A 20,500-nucleotide genomic window follows, 5' to 3' on the forward strand; every position below is an offset into this window, starting at 1 on the left:
TTACCCAGAAGTTCACAATCAGTAAAATCCATAAAGAAGCTCTTTCAGTGTCAGCATGTTTACGTTGCATGACTTATGGTTTAGCGTTGTTTTTATATTGGATTCCATGGGTGGCACAATCTCTTCAGCACTAGAGGCCTTTAAAGGACTTTCCCAGCTCACCCTGGGAGACAAGGGGCTGGGTGTCAGGGAAGTGACACATAGGGAGAAGAAAAAATTGACTGGGAGTGTGGGGGCCAAGGCTCAGCCAACGAGAAACCCAGGCCGTGCAAGGCAGAGCCTTGGGAGCACAGAGGCTGCTGTGCGAGGGTTTGCTGGTGAATGAGAGGCCTCCCCTGCTTTAATGAAGAGCATGCCCTCCTCCACTCCCGCTAAGCCTGCCCTGCCTTCATGGTCCACACACCACAGGTGTGCACAGGTTCATGCATGTGTGTGAGCTTAACATGTCAGCCGCACATACAGTCACTCAGAAACATCTTCACAGCTTCACACACGTTTACACAGTCAATGACCAGGAACAGGTATCTTGGGGCAAACCTAGAGCAGCTTCTCAGGGATTAAAACTCCAGCTTTTCTGTGGTTCCTGGAAGAGCCCTGACTTTGTCCTGAGACAGTGGTTCTTAAAGTGAGGTGCTGGCTCCAGCAGCATCAGTATCACCTGGGAACTCGCTGGAAATGCTCCGGGTTCTGGCTTCTCCTCCTAGAGCGCCCAGAGCTGTGGGGTCCTCCCTTGGGGCCAGAAACTCCAATCATAGTTTTTATGTACCAACCCCTGTGCTAAATAGACTTTGTGCATATTATCTCATTTAAAATTCACAAATGTAGCGTGAGATGCACACCATTTTTCCCTATATTTTTCAGATGGGGTAGACAGAGCTCAGAAAGGTTAAGAGACTTGCCTGGAGTCATCAAACCAGGCTCAAACTCCTTCTCTGTTCAGAATCACTCTTTAAACGTAGCTCCTGTCCTGGGGTGAAAGTCAACACCCGCCAAGAGCTGGGCCCTCCGTGCCAGCCCCATCTCCCCCAGGTCTCTCTCTGCCTCGGCAGCTAGTCCTAAATCTTTCAAGAGACAAGGCCAAGCAGGGGGTGGGGCCAGGGGTGGGAGCCAAAGCCCCACCTCGTGAGCAGGCAGTACCTCTGCCAAGGCCCCCTGCCGGCCCTGCCCCAGAGAAAGGCAGGGAAGCTGCGGTGAGGGCTGGCAGCTGGAAGAGCCCTGAGCACCCAGCCCCCAGCCCGGCTCACACCCCAAAGCCTGGAGAGAGGCTGCTGCGCCATTGACCTGTGGACTCCAGAGACTCCCGCTGTGCATTCCTCTCATCCAGAAGGTTTCCTGGATTATGTGACGAGAAACCTGGGTTCGAACCCTAACTTGTCACCAACGTCCTGAGTGATCTGGGCTGTCCCGTCCCCTCTTGGAATCTCCGTCTTCCATCTCTTCGGCGAAGGGGTTGACTTATAAGGATGTTTTCTGCTCTGACGCTGTGATTTGAATTTTGTATTTCTACGAGATATTCGAGAAGTCTGGCCAGCAGGATGGAATCTGAAATAACAATGGTTCTGGACTGGGCTTTGTGCTCAGCGCAACTCATCTTTGCCTGAGACCTAGGAGTGGTCCCAGGCTCTCCTGATGTGTCACCATGCTTGGCATCTGCTCCTCCCCTTGCCCCCATATACCCATGCTCTGAAGGGGAGTTCTCTTCCATAGCAAATCCGGGAGGAGCCGAGGAGCCAGGCCCTTTGTTCCAGACCCAGAAGCAGCCATGGGGACCTGTGACATTGTGACTGAAGTCAATATCTCATCTGGCCCTGAGAGCAACACCACGGGCACCACAGCATTCTCCATGCCCGGCTGGCAGCTGGCACTGTGGGCCACAGCCTACCTGGCCCTGGTGCTGGTGGCCGTGACGGGCAATGCCATCATCATCTGGATCATCCTGGCCCACCGGAGGATGCGCACAGTCACCAACTACTTCATTGTCAATCTGGCGCTGGCCGACCTCTGCATGGCTGCCTTCAATGCAACCTTCAACTTTGTCTATGCCAGCCACAACATCTGGTACTTCGGCCGTGCCTTCTGCTACTTCCAGAACCTCTTCCCCATCACAGCCATGTTTGTCAGCATCTATTCCATGACTGCCATTGCTGCCGACAGGCAAGAGGGGCCTTGGGGAAGCTGGGGGGAGCCTCCTCACTGAGCTGGGGCTCAGACAAGGGTGTTGACATACAGCATGTTTGGGTAGAACCAAGAGAATGGCCTCCCAAATCTGGTCATGGTCCAAAACTATGAATCTGGAAGGCGGGGGGACTGTGGAGCTGAAGAAGGTAGACTGAGGGTTAGACACAAAGAAGGACTTTGTACTAGATGCACTAGACGGGTTGTTCAAGTCTGTAGGGGAAATGGGCGATGTTTTAGCGATCTTCTAAAGTGTTCTTTGTTTTGTTGTCTTTCTTTCACTCCAAAGAAATGTCTTATACTGTTTTTTTTTATTATTCCAGATAGATTACGCAAGGGGAAAATGTTGAGAATGCTTGCAATTACAATCTAATAGGGCCAATTATTTTCCCAACGCTGCTCAGGGCTGAGCTTCAGGCTAATGTTGGATGCTCGGTCTTGCCCTGAGATGGGCTTCCAGTGTGGCTTTCTTGTGGCCCTCCAAGGGCATGTCTGTGCCCAGAGGGAAATGATGGGCTGGGGTACCTGGGCTGGGGTTCCAAGGCATCGGTGTGCTGTGTGGCTGCGGGAAAGTCACCAGCCCAGCAGACTCTCTGCAGGTCGGCTGAGACTATGACATCGACAGATGGCAGCAGTGCGGGGAAGGGCTAGAGGGCGTGGGCCTGGGTTGGGAGAGAGGGAGACAGGGGAAAGGGAGCTGGGCTAACAGGAGGGCCCCTGCCACTCATGCTGCCCTCTGCTCACAGGTACATGGCCATCGTCCATCCCTTCCAGCCTCGGCTTTCAGCCCCCGGCACCAAGGCGGTTATTGCTGGCATCTGGCTGGTGGCTCTCGCCCTGGCCTCCCCCCAGTGCTTCTACTCCACCGTCACCATGGATCAGGGTGCCACCAAGTGCGTGGTGGCCTGGCCCGAAGACAGCGGGGGCAAGACGCTCCTCCTGTAAGGCCTCTGGGGGATTGTGGAGGGCAACTGTGTGTGCGTGTGCACGTGTGTGTGCGTGCATGCATCCATGTCCATGCATGTGTGGTGTGTGTGCATAGGTGTACACATGAGTGAGTGTACATGGGATTATGCGAATATACCTGTATGCTTAGTAAACAACACACACGATGTAGCCGATCTGTTCTTAGCACTTTATAGATGTTGACCCATTTAATTCTCCTAACAATATGGAGTATGTATTATATTATTATCATTACAATTTTTTAGATGAAGAAATTGAGGCACTGAAAAACTAAGTAACATGCCCCAAACCACACAGCTAGTAATTCAAATCCAGCTAGGGATTCAAATCCAAGCAGTCCTGCCCAGGACCCAATCTCCTCACCACTCTGCTACTCAAATATGCACCCGTGCATCCTTAGATAAGGATATGCACGCATGCACACGTGTATGTGACTATACATGTCACATGCACACGCGGCACCCATTTCTGCCGGTGTATGCACGTGCAAGTGTGTGGGCATGTTTGTAGAGGTGCGTGCACTCGGGCACATGTTAGGGACATGTGTAGGCACGTGTTTGGGGGAGACTCTGTATATGCTCAGGCCACAAAGCGGCAGGAGACTGAGGCAGAAAGCATCCATGATGAAGCCTGGGACATTTTCAGGCTGCTGAGGTGGGCATCACAGGCTGGAGGCAGGGAGGGCAGGGTTAGAGGGACTCAGGTATGGCCCAGCTGCTGTGTGACCCTGGGTGAGTCCTTTCTCCATTCTGGCCTCAGTTTCTGAGGATCTCACATTATGTCTCTGGGGTCCCCAGGCACTGAGCCATTGCTTGGTAGAGGCTAAAGAACTGACTGGGGTTCTGCGGTCAGTCAGGCCCATAACGTGGCCTGCTCCCGCCTGGCCCGGGGATGCCTCACACTCACATAACCTCTGAACCTCTGGCTTTCTCTCTCTAAAATGAGGATTCATAGTAGTACCTTACTTTGTGAGTGTCAGTGAGATAGTGTACGTGAAGCCCTTACTTAGCACCTTGCCTGGCACAAAACTGGTACCCAGCATGTGGTAGTTTAAATAGGGGACACATGAAAACACACCTGGAGGTGACAGATCCTTCCCACAAAGTCCCAGCTGCCCCAAGCATGAGGGTGTGCGTGGTCTGAGGTGAGGGCTGCCAGGTAGCCATGGCAACACACCTCTCCTCCAACACCCTCCCTGCCTGGTCTCCATCTGTCCTGAGCACCTGCCAGGAGAAGGCTGCTTTTGTGGGTTTCAGGGCTAGGGAAAGTGCCCTTCCTCTGAGAAGCCATTCCTGGGAACTGCCCAGGGTCTCTGATCTCTCCCTGCACCCCCACCCTCTCACAGAGAGCAGTTTCCATACATTTCTGGCTCAGGAAAGGGTGGAGAGCAGAACATATTGACACCGGCCACTTGGAGGCGGTATTTCTCCACCTTAATACAGGACCACTGCGCGCGCCAACTCTCTGGGAACAGCGAGTTCCAACCCAGATTCTGGCAACCGGGAAGAACAGGCAGGCAGGGGCGGGCTAGGAAAGCCATACTTTGGTGTTACTTAAAATTCCGAAAGGATCTGGGGAAAGCCTGGTTTTAAGTATGAGAATGTGTTATTGTTTTTCTTGGGGGAGAGCCTAATTTAGAGATTTAGTATGAGGGCTCCATCCCCACAGGCTCATGTAACTGTGTGTAATTAGGAATCTGATGAAATTAAAGATGCCCTCTCCAGGAACACATGCACACACCCCCAAAATCAAAATACAAAAAGACTCCCTTTGGGAGGCCGAGGCGGGCAGATCGCCTGAGGTCAGGAGTTCAAGACCAGCCTGGCCAATGTGATGAAACCCCGTCTCTATTAAAAATATAAAAATTAGCCGGGCATGATGGCGGGTGATCCATCCTCAGCTACTTGGGAGGCTGAGGCAGGAGAATTGCTTGAACCCGGGAGGCGGAGGTTGCAGTGAACCAAGATCACACCATTGCACTCCAGCCTGGGCAACAAGAGCAAAACTCCGTCTCAAAACAAAACAAAACAAAACAAACAAAAAAAGGTGGCCCCTGGGACTCTCTCCCTCTGCCTTCTGCATGGAGACCTAGCCCAGGGTGAATTCCTGTCCTGCACAACATCCTGGGAGCAAGCAATAGAGGAGTGTGGCTCCTGCTAAGGAAGGACTTAGAGATGGCCTCCTCCTTTTACAGATGGGGAAACTGAGGCTGAGGGAAAGCCCTGACTTGCCTAAGATCATGCTTTAAACAAGAGGCTGGACAAGAGCCCTGTTCTGACTCCCACAGTGCTGACCCTCAGAAAAGGGGAAATTGGGTCATCATTAAATCTGTAGACTGATATGACACAGACTGCCTGTGCCTCTCTGGGCCTCAGTTTCCCTATCTGGACACCGAGACAGGGGGCCCTGTTGATCCTCACTCTGTAAGGTGATGGGCCCTGGCCTTCATTGCCTTTCCTCCCCTCTTATCTGCTTCACACTGGGGTTCTCAACCCAAAGCCTACTTGAGGATCAGGGAGTCTAGGAGTGCCTGAACCTCTTGCAATTGGCATGTTTGCACAAGAACCCAAGCAGAATTCTAAACACAAGACTTTAGGAGAGAGATTGACTGGAGCCTTTATAATCACCCAATGGGTTCACCTTGCCTGCTGCCTAGACAGAACTGATTTATCAAGACAGGGGAATTGCAGTGGAGAAAGAGTAATCACGCAGAGCCGGCTGTGCAGGAGACCAGAGTTTAATTTACTCAAATTAGACCAGGTGCGGTGGCTCACGCCTGTAATCCCAGCACTTTGGGAGACCAAGGCAGTGGTCAGGAGTTCCAGACTAGCCTGACCAACATGGAGAAACCCTGTCTCTACTAAAAATACAAAAATTAGCAGGGCGTGGTGGCAGGCATCTGTAATCTCAGCTACTTGGGAGGCTGAGGCAGGAGGATCACTTGAACCTGGGAGGTGGAGGTTGTGGTGAGCCCAGACCCCGCCACTGCACTCCAACCTGGGCAACAAGAGCAAAACTCCATCTCAAACAAAAACAAAAACAAAATCAAATCAGTCTCCCTTAGCATTCAGGAATCAGAGTTTTTAAAGATAATTTGGCAGGTAGGGGATTGGCAAATGGAGAATGCTGATTGGTCGGGTTGGAGATGGAATCATATGATGTCGAAATGAGGTTTTCTTGCTGTCTTCTGTTCCTGGGTGTGATGGCAGAACTGGTTGAGTCAGATTGCTGGCCTGGGTGGTGTCAGCTGATCCACGAGTGCAGGGTCTGGAAAATATCTCAAGCACTCATCTTAGGTTTTACTATAGTGATGTTACTCCCAGGAATTTGGGGAGGTTCAAACTCTTGGAGCCGGAGGCTGCATGACCCCTAAATTAATTTCTATTCTTGTAGCTAATTTGTTAGTGCTGGAAAGGCAGATTGGACCCCAGGCAAGTAGGGGGTCTTTTCGGGAAAGGGCTGTTGTCAATTTTGTTTCAGAGTAAAATTATGAACTGAATTCCTTCCCAAAGATAGTTCAGCCTACGCCCAGGCACGAACAAGGACAGCTTAAGGGTTAGAAGCAAGACAGAGTCGGTTAGGTCTGATTTCTTTCACTGTCATAATTTCCTCCGTTATAATTTTACAAAGGTGGTTTCACCATGGGTCCCCTTCCCTTGGGGTGGCAGCACCTCTAGAAAGGGGCCCAGCAAGGCCAGCACGTGGCAGGTAGATGCAGGAGGTTTGGGAACACCTCAGTCCTCCCAGTAAGAAAGAAAAAGTCATATGACAGGACCAAGGGTCTCAGGCCCCTTTGGTGGAATGTTCCAAGGACTCTGTTCTACGAAAGGGATCCCCGAAGGCCAAAGGAGCTGAGACCCAAAGAAGGAGGCAGAACAAATCCAGTTTGTTAGTATTGGGTGATTTATTGAGGGAATTTACAGACAGAAGCAGGATCTTGGATGGCCACAAGACAGGTGGAGCTCTGCATTCTCACTCCCCAGACGCAACGCTTAGATACCATAGGGAAAGGGTATTAGTGCTCCAACAAGACAACGAAAGGCAGCCCTCCAGAACAGGCAAGAACGCTATGTGCATCATGGCTCACGATTTGTGGAGTAACATCAAGGTTGACAAGTTCTTTCACTAGGAACAGTAAATAAAGTAGAAATCAGAAGGCATTCACAAGACTGGAGTGCATCAGAAGTCAACACGGGGGAGGGCACCCAAGATGGAGTCACTTTTGTCTCCACAGGCTCCCACTGCAGATCTGCCTGGGAGTCAGTCCCCAGCCTGCAGCTCATCAGAGAGAGGTTGCAGCGTCATAAACCAGAGATCTAAGGACTGGGGACATTGTCTTTTTTTTTTTTCCGACAGGGTCTCACTCTATTGCCCAGGCTAGGGTACAGTGGTCCAATCATAGCTCACTGCAGCCTCGATCTCCTGGGCTCAAGTGAACCTGTTGCCTCAGCCTCCTGAGTAGCTGGAATTACAGATGTGCCCCACTACGCCTGGCTAATTTTTTAAAATTTTTTATAGAGATAGGGTCTCACTATCTTGCCAAAGCTGGTCTCAAATTCCTGGTCTCAAGCAATCTTCCCATCCTGGTCTCCCAAAGTTTAGGGATTACAGGCATGAGCCACCACGCCTGGCCTACACTGTTTCCAAAAGGAAATGAAAAGCCTCAACACAACCCAGTGTCCTCCCTGGGGACAGAGTAGGAAGCCATGCAGTGGTACTCTGCACCAGTTCCTCAAAGATGGTATGAAAAGGCATTTGCTGACACAAACAGGTTCCCAGCCAAATGCTGATGACCGTAAGCAGATGACACAGCAGCATGTGATATACGGCGCTTTTCCACTGTCCCATTCCCCCACAGCGATGTTGGTACAGATGGAGTCTTATTAACACCAGTCATTCTATCCATCCAGACAGATACAGATTATATATATATACACATACACATATATATACACATACACACACACATACATATACACATACACGTACACATACATATACATATACACATACATATACATATATGGCTATACTGTAGGATACACTCCAAGACCCCCAGAGGATGCTTGAAACTTCAGATAGTACTGAATTCTCTCTATATATATGAATACTATGTTTTTTTTTTCTCAACGTATCTATGATAAAGTTTAATTTATAAATTAGGCACAGTAAGAGATTAACAATAACTATTAATAAAACAGAACAAGTATAACAATATACTGTAATTAAACTTCTGTGAATGAGGTCTCTCCCTCTCAAAATATCTCGTGGTACTGTCCATCCCTATTTCGGATCCGCAGTTGAGAGGAGTAACTGAAACCCGGGAAAGTGAAACTCCCATCAGGGGTGACTACTATTCATACATATGATTCTTGAAAAAATATGCCAGATATTAATGGTTAATGTTAATAGTGGTGGGAGTGGGATAATTTTACTGCCTCCTTTGTGCTTAATGGTATTTTAAATTGTCAACAAGTTACTTTTTAATTTGTTTCGCTCATTTTTCCTTTTTTTGACACGTGTCTATCACGTGGAAGGACGCAGGGCTACTTCCCTTTTGCAGGGGAAGCCGTCTCCTGGCACACAGGCTACCCAGTGTCCCCTTTATTTTTGTTTAAATCAAACCAAGTCCCTGGAAGGCGCTCAGGGTGGGTCCGGAGGGGCGGCTCCACAGTGCCCGCGGGGTCCCAGGACCAGGCACTGGCCGACTTCGGCGTCGTCCCCGGGCCGCCCCCGGCTCTCCCTGCAGGTACCACCTCGTGGTGATCGCCCTCATCTACTTCCTGCCGCTCGCGGTGATGTTCGTCGCCTACAGCGTCATCGGCCTCACGCTCTGGAGGCGCGCAGTGCCCGGACAGCAGACCCACGGTGCCAACTTGCGCCACCTGCAGGCCAAGAAGAAGGTGGGAGCGGGGGCGGGGCCTGGCGGGGGCGGGGCTGGTCCTGGCCCCGCCCTGGGGAGCCGCCCTTGAGGTCTCAAGGCCGGTCCGCAAGAGGGCGCCCGGGAGAAGCTTGCGGAAGCTGCCTTTGCGCGAAGCCTGGGGCCAGAGCCTGACCGCGTTCCTCCCAGGCGGGCAGATTTCCCTTTGGTCTTTGGCCACACACAAAATTAAAGAAACTTCCCAGAATGTTAGGGGAGTTAGGGACTCCTAAAGCCCCATAGAATTCAGATACCCCCAAGAATCTTAGAATGATAAAATATTAAAATCTTAGACTGAATAATCAGAATGTTGAATTTGAGAAGCCCCACAGAACTATAGAAGGTGCCTAGACTGTCACAGGAGAGCCCTCAAAGGCTGGAACTGCGGACCTCAGAAGTCGTGGAGACCGGATTGTTGTCCAAAGTGCCAGTATCCCCCTACTCTCTGCCATCCAAGGCCCCCCCGAAGGTCCTGATGTAGCCCTCTGTGTCCCAGACCCCCTTCACCCTCCTCCAGTCCAAGCTTGTCCTTGCCCCCTTCCTGCCAGGCAACAGGGGAGGTAATGGGTTAACCACATCATGTAGCCAGGTCAAAGCCACGGCTTCTCACCCAATAGTAGGCATCTTTCACAGGTGGTTTGGGGAGGTAGCTGCACATGGGCGCCATCTGGTGCCCCTCATGGAGCACTGGCCTCCATCTGCTCCACCCTCAGGGTCTCAGCCCAGATCCTACGTGAGGATCAGGGTGCCCAGGAACCCCCAGACCTTTTGTAATTGGCATGCGGGCTGCCGAGCGGTGCAGGAGTGTGCCTGCAGGGGCCAGGCTCTGAGGAGGGGGAGGTCCGGAAGCTGACCCGTGGGCAGAGGCAGGGGTCCCTAGTTGGAACCTCACAGCCCACAGAGAGAAGGGCTGTGCCCATACAGATCCCAGAGAGGGGGCGACCTGGGAACGCATAGCTGACACGAGGGCTCCCCTAGGGATGGGGTTAGGAGAGAGAGCTCAGCCACTCTCCAGGGAGGGGGAGCTGCAGCGAATCAAGGGGTCCCAGACACCTCTTGTAGGAAGTGGCCATTGAGCTGGGCTTCAAGGAGTGAGGACTTCAAAGGAAGGATAGCAGTGTGAGCAGAGGGACCGGCCTGAGCAAAGGTCCCTGAGGTTGGGGGCTCAGGAAGGTCTGGGCGACACGTGCTCAGGGGCTTGAGTAATAGAGCTAATGGGGTCTGAGTGTGGAGCGATTCCCAGGCAGGCTGAAGGGGTGCTTTACGTCTGCCCTTGGAGGGCTGGGGCTGGGACTTGGGCACTGAGAAGTAACTTGAGCCTCTCCTGGACCAGTTTGTGAAGACCATGGTGCTGGTGGTGGTGACGTTTGCCATCTGCTGGCTGCCCTACCACCTCTACTTCATCCTGGGCAGCTTCCAAGAGGACATCTACTGCCACAAGTTCATCCAGCAGGTCTACCTGGCACTCTTCTGGTTGGCCATGAGCTCTACCATGTACAATCCCATCATCTACTGCTGCCTCAACCACAGGTGAGCCCCCACTCCAATCCCACCCTCTGCCCTCAGAGCTCCACTGCCTGGCCCCAGCTGGGCTCCCCTGCACAGCTCAGGCATCCACCCTCCTTCCTGCTGGAGCCTGTGGCCCTGTTCCCCCAGCCTACACGAGAAAGCCGTCCTCACACTCAGGCCCCAGCATAATCCTCCCTCTGGCCTGGGCCTAGCTTGAGCCCCCATCCTCCCCAAAGCCTCACCCTGTCTCCCAGGCTGTAGCTCTAACCGTCTGTTACTGCTGGCTCTTCTGGGTTCTGTGTCTGGGGTAAGAAGAAGAGAGAAGGGAGGACCAGAGAGATGGAGGGAAGGGGAGCATCAGAGAGAGGGGGCGGGACAGACAGACGGCGGAAAGAAGAGCCAAGTAGCGGGAGGGAGGGACTGACTTCTGTTCTAGTATTTTCATGAGCTTCCTACTGAGGGCTTTCCTGGAGCCAAGTGAGCGGCACCCATCTGGCAGTGGAAGCAGGGATGGGGGCTGGGGCCAGCACAGGGGTGGGACAGGCTGCTCCCTGGAAAGGTCACAGTGCATGCCTTGTCCTCCAGGGGCTTTCAGGGCAGCTGAGAAGTGACCTTGGCAGAGACAGCCAGGAAGGAGAGCCCCAGAATCTCACTCTCCTGGCATCATCCGGTTTCCCTAGCCCTTGTGATTCTGAGGAAATGAGTCCTAGAGAGGGGCCTGCACTAGCTCTGGGGCACCTGGAGAGGTGGGGGGTGAGGAGCCAGGCAGGAACTCAGCCCCAGGAGTCCTGCAGAGCAGGCCTTTCAGCTGCAGAAAACCCTGAAGGTGGGATAAGTAAGGGGCAGTGAGAGGTGGACACAGTCTCACCTCAGTGAGATAATGATGTGGGCGAAGTTGGCCTCAGACCTCTTTGTTCGTGTTTTTTGTCACCTCCCTGGCCAGGTAGCCAGGCTACTCGTAATGCCATTAGGATCTTTGTTGCTCAGACATTTCACCCGCCTGGGGAAAGCCAAAAGGAAGTAAGGAGCTATGATTTTTTGCATGCTTACTGAAGGGTTCTCCTCTATCTTCTGAGAGGGAAGTAGATAATAGGAGAGAAGCAGGTGTCATCCCCACTCTACAGATGAGGAAATGAGCTTCAGAAAGGAAGATGCTCCCAAACTCATACAACAAACAGTAAAGCCAGGACTCCATATGTCTCCAAGGCCTGTCATCTTATCCCCACATCACGCATTTCTCTTTTAAAGACTTGTGGGATTGAAAACCTGGAGACAGGGACTCGACATCAGGGAGGGGCCACCAGCCCACTGTCTCTGTGGGTTCATCACTCTCCTGCTACCCAAGGGAGATACAGTCCCTGGGCGTCTGAACAACACCCCAGGCTCTACAAGATCCTGACATCGCTTCTGGATCATTCCCCTCTCTGAGCGGCCGGCGTTCCATTTCTGCTGTCTGATTTCTTCCACTCACTGTGTGTGCTTGCTCTAAACTCCCATTCAGTGCTGCCATGGGGAGAGCTATTTGTTTTCAGGCAAATGCACCAGAACTTGGTGGCTCCAAGTGTGGGTTTTTCAATGCAGTCCCCTTGGGAAAAGCATCCTTGTTCTCCCAAGTTGCCAAAGCTTCCATTGTGTTTTAGCAGGAGGAGTTCTGACTCCTCCCTTAGAAGCCAGTTAACAAGTCAAACAAGAATATCTGCTGGTTTTGTGTGGGGTTTTTTAGTAATTATGCTGGGGTGTTTTTTTGTTTGTTTGCAATAACAGATGACCTAAATCAGCTTAGTCACCCACTTCATTCACTAGACCCCACTCCAGAACACTCTGGCAGTTTCCAAAAATCAAACTCACCCACGAAGGCATCTCTCAAGAGCCCCTGAGCTGTGGGAGGCTCTTGGAGAGAGACAGTGACTTTCCCCTGGAAGGAACTCAGTTTCCTAGGGGTGGGGCAGTCACATCACAGCTCCTGTGCCCCTACCTCCCTGGCTCAAGGTGCCCCTTGCTCCCCCAGGTTTCGCTCTGGATTCCGGCTTGCCTTCCGCTGCTGCCCGTGGCTCACACCCACCGAGGAAGATAAGCTCGAGCTGACTCCCACGCCCTCCCTCTCCACGAGAGTCAAAAGGTGTCACACTAAGGAGACTTTGTTCATGGCTGGGGATGCAGCCCCCGCCGAGGCTACCTGTGGGGAGGCGGGGCGTCCCCAGGATGGATCAGGGCTATGGTTTGGGTATGGTTTGCTTGTCCCCACCAAAACTTATGTTGAAATTTGATCCCAATGTGGCAGTGTTGGGAGGTAGGGGCTAGTGGGAGGTGTTTGGGTCTTGGGGATGGATCTCTTATGAATAGATTAATGCCCTCCAGCTGGAGTTAATCCTCACTCTTGTGGGAATGGACTAGTTCCCAAGATAACAAGTTGTTAGAAAGAGTCTGGTGTCCTCAGTTTCCCTGTCTTGCTTCCTCTCTCACCATGTGATCTCTTTGCACAAAACCAATTCCCTTCTACTTTCCACCATGACTAGAAGCAGCCTCAGGCCTTCACCAGATGCAGCTGCCCAATCTTGGATATTCCAGCCACCAGAATCATGAGTCAAATAAACCTCTTTTCTTTATAAATTACCTAGTCTCGGGTATTCCATCTAGTCTCGGGTATTCCATGAAAGCAACACAAATGGACTAAAACAGGTGCCTGCTGAACCCTGAAGCCTTGTCTGGCTGCGGAACAAGGTGTAGCACCCTTTGAGAAGTAGCCAATCGAGAAGACCGATCTGAAAGTTCAGCTCATGCCCATCTTTCAGTACACCAAGGCAAAGACAACATGGGGCTAGAACTCCAGAAAGGATGCTGACTCTAAGAGGACTCAGCCACCCATCTCAGAGAGCACTTCAGGGAATCCAGTAAGGGTCAGAAAAGGCAGTGTGAGCTGATATTTATCTAATCTAAGAGATGCAAGCTCAAATGCCTTCCTGGGGCACACAAGAATATGTATAAAAGAAAAGCTGAAATGTGATGATAAAAGGCAACTGACTTCCAGCCTCAGTTTGAGCTATTAGGGAGTGGTGGGGGCCATGGCAACCTGGAGAGGATAGGCATTCAAAGGGGACAGGAACTACTCAGCTCTGGACAAGCGTTGCCACATGGTAATGGGAGCCCACTGTTGCTAGATATTCCTAAATCTTTCGAGAGAAGCTATAAATCCACATTTGTATGTGAGTCTTCCAGATTTGTTGAATTTGACCCACATTTTTGTAAACTTTGCATAAGCTAAACAAAACATATCCGTGGGCAATGCAACCATGACACTGACTCGCCATCAGGATGCGGATACAAAGGAGGAAACTTCTTATTTCACGAAGCCCAGTGACTGAGTCAGCGGAGGGCTTCTCTGTCTCAGTATTTAAGATGTAAGATACAGCCCAGGTAGATGGTGATTAAGAGTCAAAAAAGCCAGCTGTCTCCCCTCAGGCAAGTCACTGTGACCTCTGCCCAGTATCGTCACTACTTCACAGGGATGCTGTGAGAAACGATGGGAGTCATGCCTATAAGCTAGCAGGCCAGGCCAGATTAAGTGCCCAATACATGGTAGCCAGGACTTTTTTTTTTTTTTTTTTTGAGACAGGGTCTCTGTCTGTGAGACCCAGGCAGGAGTGCAGTGGCACCATCACGGCTCACTGCAGCCTCAACCTCCTGGGCTCAGGGGATCCTCCCGCCTCAGTCTCCCATGTAGCTGGGACCACAGGTACACACCACCACACCCAGCTAATTTTTAAGTTTTTTTGTAGATATGGGGTCTTGCTATGTTGCCCAGGCTGGTCTTGAACTCCTGGGCTCAATCATTCCTCCTGCCTGTCTCCTGAAGTGGTGGGATTACAGATGTGAACCACCACACCTGGCTGTTAGCCATGACTCTTAACTATTTTATACAAAAGCCACCTACAAAGCAGCAGCACAGCTCCCACCCACTCCCACTTCTGCAGCAAGAAGCTGGAGGGCAGAAAGCAGCAACTGTCTTAACTCCCAGAAAGCTCCAGGTCTGGCCCAGCCCATCCCAAGGGCACACCTCCTCCTGCTTGCCAACTCAGCCTCCACGCCCTGGTTCCCCTGCAGAAGAACCATGTAACATTGTCAACGCACACTGGAAGGTGTAATGCTACCTGTGTTCTCCAAAAAATCCCTGCTCCACAGACACCAGCACCATGCCCCTAATAAAGGGAATCTGATCTCACCAAACCAGGTGGTTTGGCAATCAGTCCTGTGGAAAGCCACTTAGAGCCGCAATTGTGGCTTGGGACATGACAGGGTGCTTGGGTGCAGAGTGACATGGAACCCACCAAAGGCTAGGGGAGAATCCAAAATGGCAGCCTGGGGATGGACCGGGAATCTCTTGAGGTGGGGGTGGATAGGGCGAGTAAAAGGGTCAGACAAGGGTTAGTTTCCTAGGGATGGGGTCAGTCTAAGATCCAGGAGGGATGGGCCGGGAGTGATGGCTCATGCCTATAATCCTCGCACTGTGGGAGGCTGAGGCGGGCAGATTGCTTGAGCTCAGGAGTTGCAGACCAGCCCTGGCAACACAGTGAGACCCTGTCTACAGAAAATAAAAATAAAGAAAAAAGATCCAGGAGTGGGAGAGTGCAGTCACCCTGGGCTGCTTGAAGATTTCATCTGTGTTTGGGTGGAGGGGGCGGAGGGGGTGGGGCAGGGCACATTTCATCCTTTGTCTCGGGGTTGGCAGAGAGGAAGATGAAGGGCAGGATCCGTGTGGGGACGGCAGAGAGGGGACCAGTGTTGCGGTCCTCTCACTGAACCCAAGCAGCCTGGAAGCCAAGTGGCCTTGTTCTGTAATCCCAGCACTTTAGGAGGTCGAGGCAGGCACCGATCACTTAGGTGTGGAGTTCGAGACCAGTCTGGCCAACATGGTGAAAACCCCATCCCTACTAAAAATACAAAAATTAGCCGGATGTAGGGATGAGCACCTGTGGTCCCAACTACTCAGGAGGCTGAGGCAGGAGAATCGCTTGAACTTGGGAGGCAGAGGTTGCAGTGAGCTGAGATTGTGCCATTGCACTCCAGTCTGGGTGACAGCAAGACTCCATCTCAAAAAAAAAAAAACCTCCTCCACCCAGAAGGCCACAAAACTCCCCCAATGTTTGGTCTTTGCCACATCCCAAGAAACCGCGCGCCCCTCCGCCTGTCCCCCCGTCCCCAGCCATTAAGCATCACTCAGGTCTTTGAATCGGTACAAAGTTTACTAGGTCATATGACATGGCTCACAAAGCGGTGGGAAATTCCAGTGATGGCATTGTTTGTTGGTTGGTTCCTTTTACCCAAATGGAGACAAGACACATTTCCGCAGGACTGTCCACCTCCCCCCACGAGACAAACAGAATGCGAGACTGTCACACGTGGCTAGGACTGGTTCCACGGACACACGATTTTGTGGCATTGACACACCACGATGCGATGCCAGGCCATATAGGTGCCAGGAGGGGAGGAAGCAGCTAATGCTATGCCCACACTCGCCTTCAGGCAGTGCCCCCAGGGGGGAGGCCTGGCAGTGTCTGCTGGTGATAATACATTTCACACGGGGAGGGGGAACCCCAAGGATGGGCTTTGGAGGCCCAGAAGGCCCATCAGGTGGTGTGACTTTCCATCTCCAGTCAATAAATAACTCTGTTGGATGAATGCATACGTTAGAAATGGATGCCACTACACTTCACACGTGGGGGACCAGGTCGAAATCAAACCATGCAGAGTGGCAGGGCAGGTGAGGAGGGATCCGGGTGAGAGATATTATCAACAGCACACGCTCTATTCTGTACCCTACAATATACACCATTAGTTGGATTTTGCTTTCCTCCCCAAGCCGGCGGGCCCCGGCGCCGGCGTCTCCCAGCACAACTCGCTGGAAGGGTAGGGGGTCGCTGCTCGAAGAGAGAAGTGCTGGAGAGGCAGCAGGCTGGGGATCCCCGGCTCTTAGCTGCTTGCCTCTGTGCGTAACCGCACGCCCACGGCCGTGATGAGGGCGGCTCCCTTGCCGCTGCCATCCTCAGACAGAAGGAAGGACACGTTACATTTTGGTGATAGTTCCTTCACCGTCTGGTGCATGATTCTGGAGAAGCTAAAAAGGACGAGAAAACAGGAGAAGGTAGTTGGAGGAAGATGAGAGATGCTGGGCCTACCTGAAAACACCAAAGCACAGACAGCCCCCTGACTGGTGATGATTCAACTTAGGATTCTTCGACTTTGTGATGGGTTTATCGGGGCATAAGCATCGGAAGTCAAACAGACTCTGAACCCAACAATAAGGAGCGTGAACGCAGTTGGGAGGGAGGCTGCTTAGAAGCAGCTGTGGCCAGTTGAGAATGGCTGGGAGGCAAGTGGGCCTACGGTCAATCCCATTGTCACAGTTTTCGGCAGAGAGGCCCAACTGCGAATCCAAACACAACTGCTCTGTATGGCTTATGAGGGCTAGGACATGAATAACACACACAGCCACATTGGAGCTTGAGGCTCCAAGGGGACCTCAAAACCAAGGAGGATGTTAGGGGCCGATATGGATCATTAAGGCAGGCCCAAGCGGACCAAGCACTGGATCGGTTCAGGAGGCTATGCAGGAATGAATATCACCCACCTCCAGCTGCAGCCCTGAGACCCCCAGCCCCCAACCATCAACAGCCTGGCTCCCAAAGACAGGAATGCCCTCCAGTGAAGATAGTATCTGAACAAAGGCTGAATCTACATACTTGCAATTTGGGCTGAAAATGAAAGGCAGGGTCAGGCTGAAGATGCTTGGGGCTCTCAAAAGTAGTCACTGCCCTTGGTTGGGGACCTATTAGGTGGGCCAAGTGTGGTGGCTCATGCCAGCACTTTGGGAGGCCAAGGTGGGAGGATAGCTTGAGCCAAGGAGTTTGAGGACCTACCAGGTGCCCCATACTTTATAGATCTAATTTCTAGTCCTGCCAGCGGCTGCCACCCCATGAGGAAGATGAGATTTTGCAGGGATTAAGAATTGCACACAGATTCTAAGTGACAGTGCCAGGGTTAAATCCAAGAGTATGTGGCTCCAAAGCCTAGCCCTAAACCACTCCTGTGTGCTGCCTCAGCTGATGGCAAGGAGAGCTATTAAGCAGGAGAGACAGAGGTGAGGATGGAGCAAGACAGATGGTTCCACCCCAAGCCACGGCCATGAGGTAAGCAGGTAACGTCTACACTGAGTCGGGTGAAGTTGTTTATAAGTAGGGTGACACTGTGGTCTCATTTATCTGGGATGGTCCTAGTTTGCTTACAGTCCCAGAGTAATAATTATTAGCACTCCTGACTGGCAAGAGTACCTTAGTGTAGACAATAAAGAATATGGTCACCCTATTCATAAAAGCCAAGCTTTGAGACATGTGGTGGATCACAATCACACAGCAAGGGCAATCACATGTCCTTCTCTGGCATGGGGGATCAGACGCCTGACAAGAGAGAGGCCACTCCCTACCCCTCCCTGCCATGAAGCCTAGGGCCCAAACCACTCCCGCCCTTTCAAGTCTTAGCAAACTGATTCAGCAGATGAACAAGAGAGTGGCTCTCCTCCTTTCCCATTTTATTTTTTGAGATAGGGTCTTACTCTGTTGCCCAGGCTGGAGTACAGTGGCGTGATCTGGGCTCACTGCAATCTCCACCTCCCAGGCTCAAGCAATCCTCCTGCCTCTGCCTCCCGAGTAGCTGGGACTACAGGCATTCACCACCATCCTCGGTTAATTTTCAAAGTTTTTTTGTACAGAGAAGGTCTCACTATGTGGCCTAGGCTGGTCTCAAACTCCTGAACTCAAGCAGTCCTCCACCTAGGCCTCCCAAAGTGCTGGATTACAGGTGTGAACCACTGCACCCGGCTCCTCCCCTTTCTTAATATCCTCTCCGCACTTACCCAACGTAGCCTCTGGCCTGGCTACAGCTCACCAGGCTTATGAGTGAGCCCATGCCCACCCTCACCTCCTCTCCCACTGCCCAGCCCCCACCTAACAGGGCCTAGGAGGAGTGGAGTGAGGGTCACATCATGCCACTGGTGTGAGCTGGCCAAGTGAAGCCACTTCTCTATATCTCCCCCTAAGGATCCCAGTCAAACCCTACAAACTGTTCATTACCTTGTCCCAGATAATCTCCAGTTCCTGAACGCACAGCCTTTAGGCTGGCTGGGCTCCAGCAGGGAATTTCCCCAGCGTGAACCACACCGATACCCCCTAATCCAAAGGGATCCCAGCAAGCTCTGCACATCCCAACTGGAAGGCCCACTCACTGCGGATGAAGCTTGTAGAGCGTCCCGTCCACTCCCACAGTCACGTTCAGACGGTCCAGTCCTCTGTTCTCTCGGATCTTATCCACCACCGCAGCCATGCCTGCGCCACACAGCTGCGCGGCCCTCCTGGACACCACCCCACACACGGTCTTGACGAGGATACTGTCATCGCAGGTGCTATTCAGACCCAGCTGCTGGAGGATGGCCCGGACCTGGAGCAGTGCTAATCGGTCACTGTAGGGGACAAAAGCCAGAGGGCTGGATGAAGTGGGACCCACAAGAGCAGCCTGGGGACCGCCTCCGAAGGATGGCCCCCCCCCAGTCACTGTACTCATCCACAAACAGAGTCAAGGGCAAGTGTTACATGTTAAATTGTGGAGAATTTGGCAAATCTAGCAAAATAAAAATTGGAAAATTTAAACCACTGTCTCAACATCTAGGAAAATGCTATTAACATTCTAATATATTTCCTTCCAGTTTATTTTTCCTAGCTGGTATGCTTTCTCATGATATGCGAAATGGGATTATCCTTGATACGTGATTTTCTTTCTCTTTCCTGTTTCATGCCTTAAGCAATTTCCCACAGCCTTATCTGAGAACAGGATTGGAAACAGCTGCCACAATATTCCTTCTAGGGATGCACCATGATTTCTTTAGCCCATTCGGAGAAATTCAAGTTAATTGCAATTTTCTGCTATTATAAAGAAACATTTTAGGCTGGGAGCGGTGGCTCACGCCTGTAATCCCAGCACTTTGGGAGGCCGAGGCAGGCAGATTGCCTAAACTCAGGAGTTCGAGACCAGCCTGGGCAATACAGTGAAACCCTGTCTCTACTAAAATATAAAAAATTAGCCAGGCATGGTGGCGTGTGCCTGTAGTCCCAGCTACTCAGGAGGCTGAGGCAGAAGAATTGCTTGAACCCAGGAGGCGGAGGTTGCAGTGACCTGAGATTGTGCCACTGCACTCCAGCCTGGGCAGCTCAGTCTCACAAATTTGATAAAGTTTGTTTATAAATCTTAAATTTCTTTTGCTACACATTGCCAGATGCCTTACAGAAAATTTTATCCATTTACTCTCTCTTCAGCAGAGTATTTGGCCACACTTATTCTCACTGGAAAATACCATTTTTTACAACTTTAGACAGTTTTATAAGGTGGCATCATAATCACAAGACTATAGTTTAATTTATGTTCTTCTCTATTAGTGAGGATGACTTTTTTTTTTCCCCGTTTGTTTTTTGGCCATATAAACTACTTCTTATGTCTCAAGACTTTTCTCCTGGTATGTTTGTCTTGTTTATATTAAATTGAAAGAGATGATGATGACTGGGATGGTACACTGAAGACCAGTCAGGTTTCCTGGAGGACTTATCATGTAACATATATTTTACATACATTACCTTACTTACTCCTCAACCAACCAATGCATGTATGATTATTCCCATTTTAAAGATAAGGCAACTGAGGCTGGGAGAAATTGAGTATCGCAAAGCACACAGCCGGTGGAGAAGAGTAGGTGTAGACCAGACCTGCCAAAGCCCACCATGCCCTGCTAGGCGTCTTGTCATACACAGTACAAATGTCTTCCTCAGTTTACTGTTGCCTTTTAAGTTTGATTACTTTTTTTTTTTTTTTTTTTTTTTTTTACTTATAGAT

The 20,500-nt window shown here is 51.3% G+C and overlaps 2 protein-coding genes across 4 annotated transcripts in view; one reads left to right on the top strand and one right to left on the bottom strand.

Annotated features, from left to right (window-relative positions):
* TACR2 (tachykinin receptor 2) overlaps nucleotides 1-13,181 on the top strand; it is a 29,490-nt gene extending 16,309 nt beyond the window's left edge. Inside the window, exons 1-5 of one of the 2 annotated variants that reach the window (XM_005565668.5) lie at nucleotides 1,170-2,154; nucleotides 2,922-3,116; nucleotides 8,891-9,044; nucleotides 10,395-10,591; nucleotides 12,579-13,181. In XM_005565668.5, coding sequence (XP_005565725.2) covers nucleotides 1,763-2,154; nucleotides 2,922-3,116; nucleotides 8,891-9,044; nucleotides 10,395-10,591; nucleotides 12,579-12,837 — 1,197 coding nt within the window. In that variant the 5' untranslated portion in view covers nucleotides 1,170-1,762 and the 3' untranslated portion in view covers nucleotides 12,838-13,181. Of the gene's footprint in view, nucleotides 1-1,169; nucleotides 2,155-2,921; nucleotides 3,117-8,890; nucleotides 9,045-10,394; nucleotides 10,592-12,578 lie in introns of those variants that run through there. The other variant, XM_074001943.1, reaches the window with a different exon arrangement.
* Nucleotides 13,182-15,791: 2,610 nt separating this feature from the next.
* HK1 (hexokinase 1) overlaps nucleotides 15,792-20,500 on the bottom strand; it is an 88,981-nt gene continuing 84,272 nt past the window's right edge. For both annotated transcript variants that reach the window (XM_045361105.2, XM_005565674.4), the window contains exons 17-18: nucleotides 18,846-19,079; nucleotides 15,792-16,682 (exon numbers count right to left, since the gene is read on the bottom strand). In XM_045361105.2, the coding sequence (XP_045217040.1) occupies nucleotides 16,538-16,682; nucleotides 18,846-19,079 (379 nt within the window). In that variant the 3' untranslated portion in view covers nucleotides 15,792-16,537. The remainder of the gene's footprint in view (nucleotides 16,683-18,845; nucleotides 19,080-20,500) is intronic.

Source organism: Macaca fascicularis, chromosome 9 (assembly GCF_037993035.2).
Source record: "Macaca fascicularis isolate 582-1 chromosome 9, T2T-MFA8v1.1".
Classification (NCBI taxonomy): Eukaryota; Metazoa; Chordata; class Mammalia; order Primates; family Cercopithecidae; genus Macaca; species Macaca fascicularis.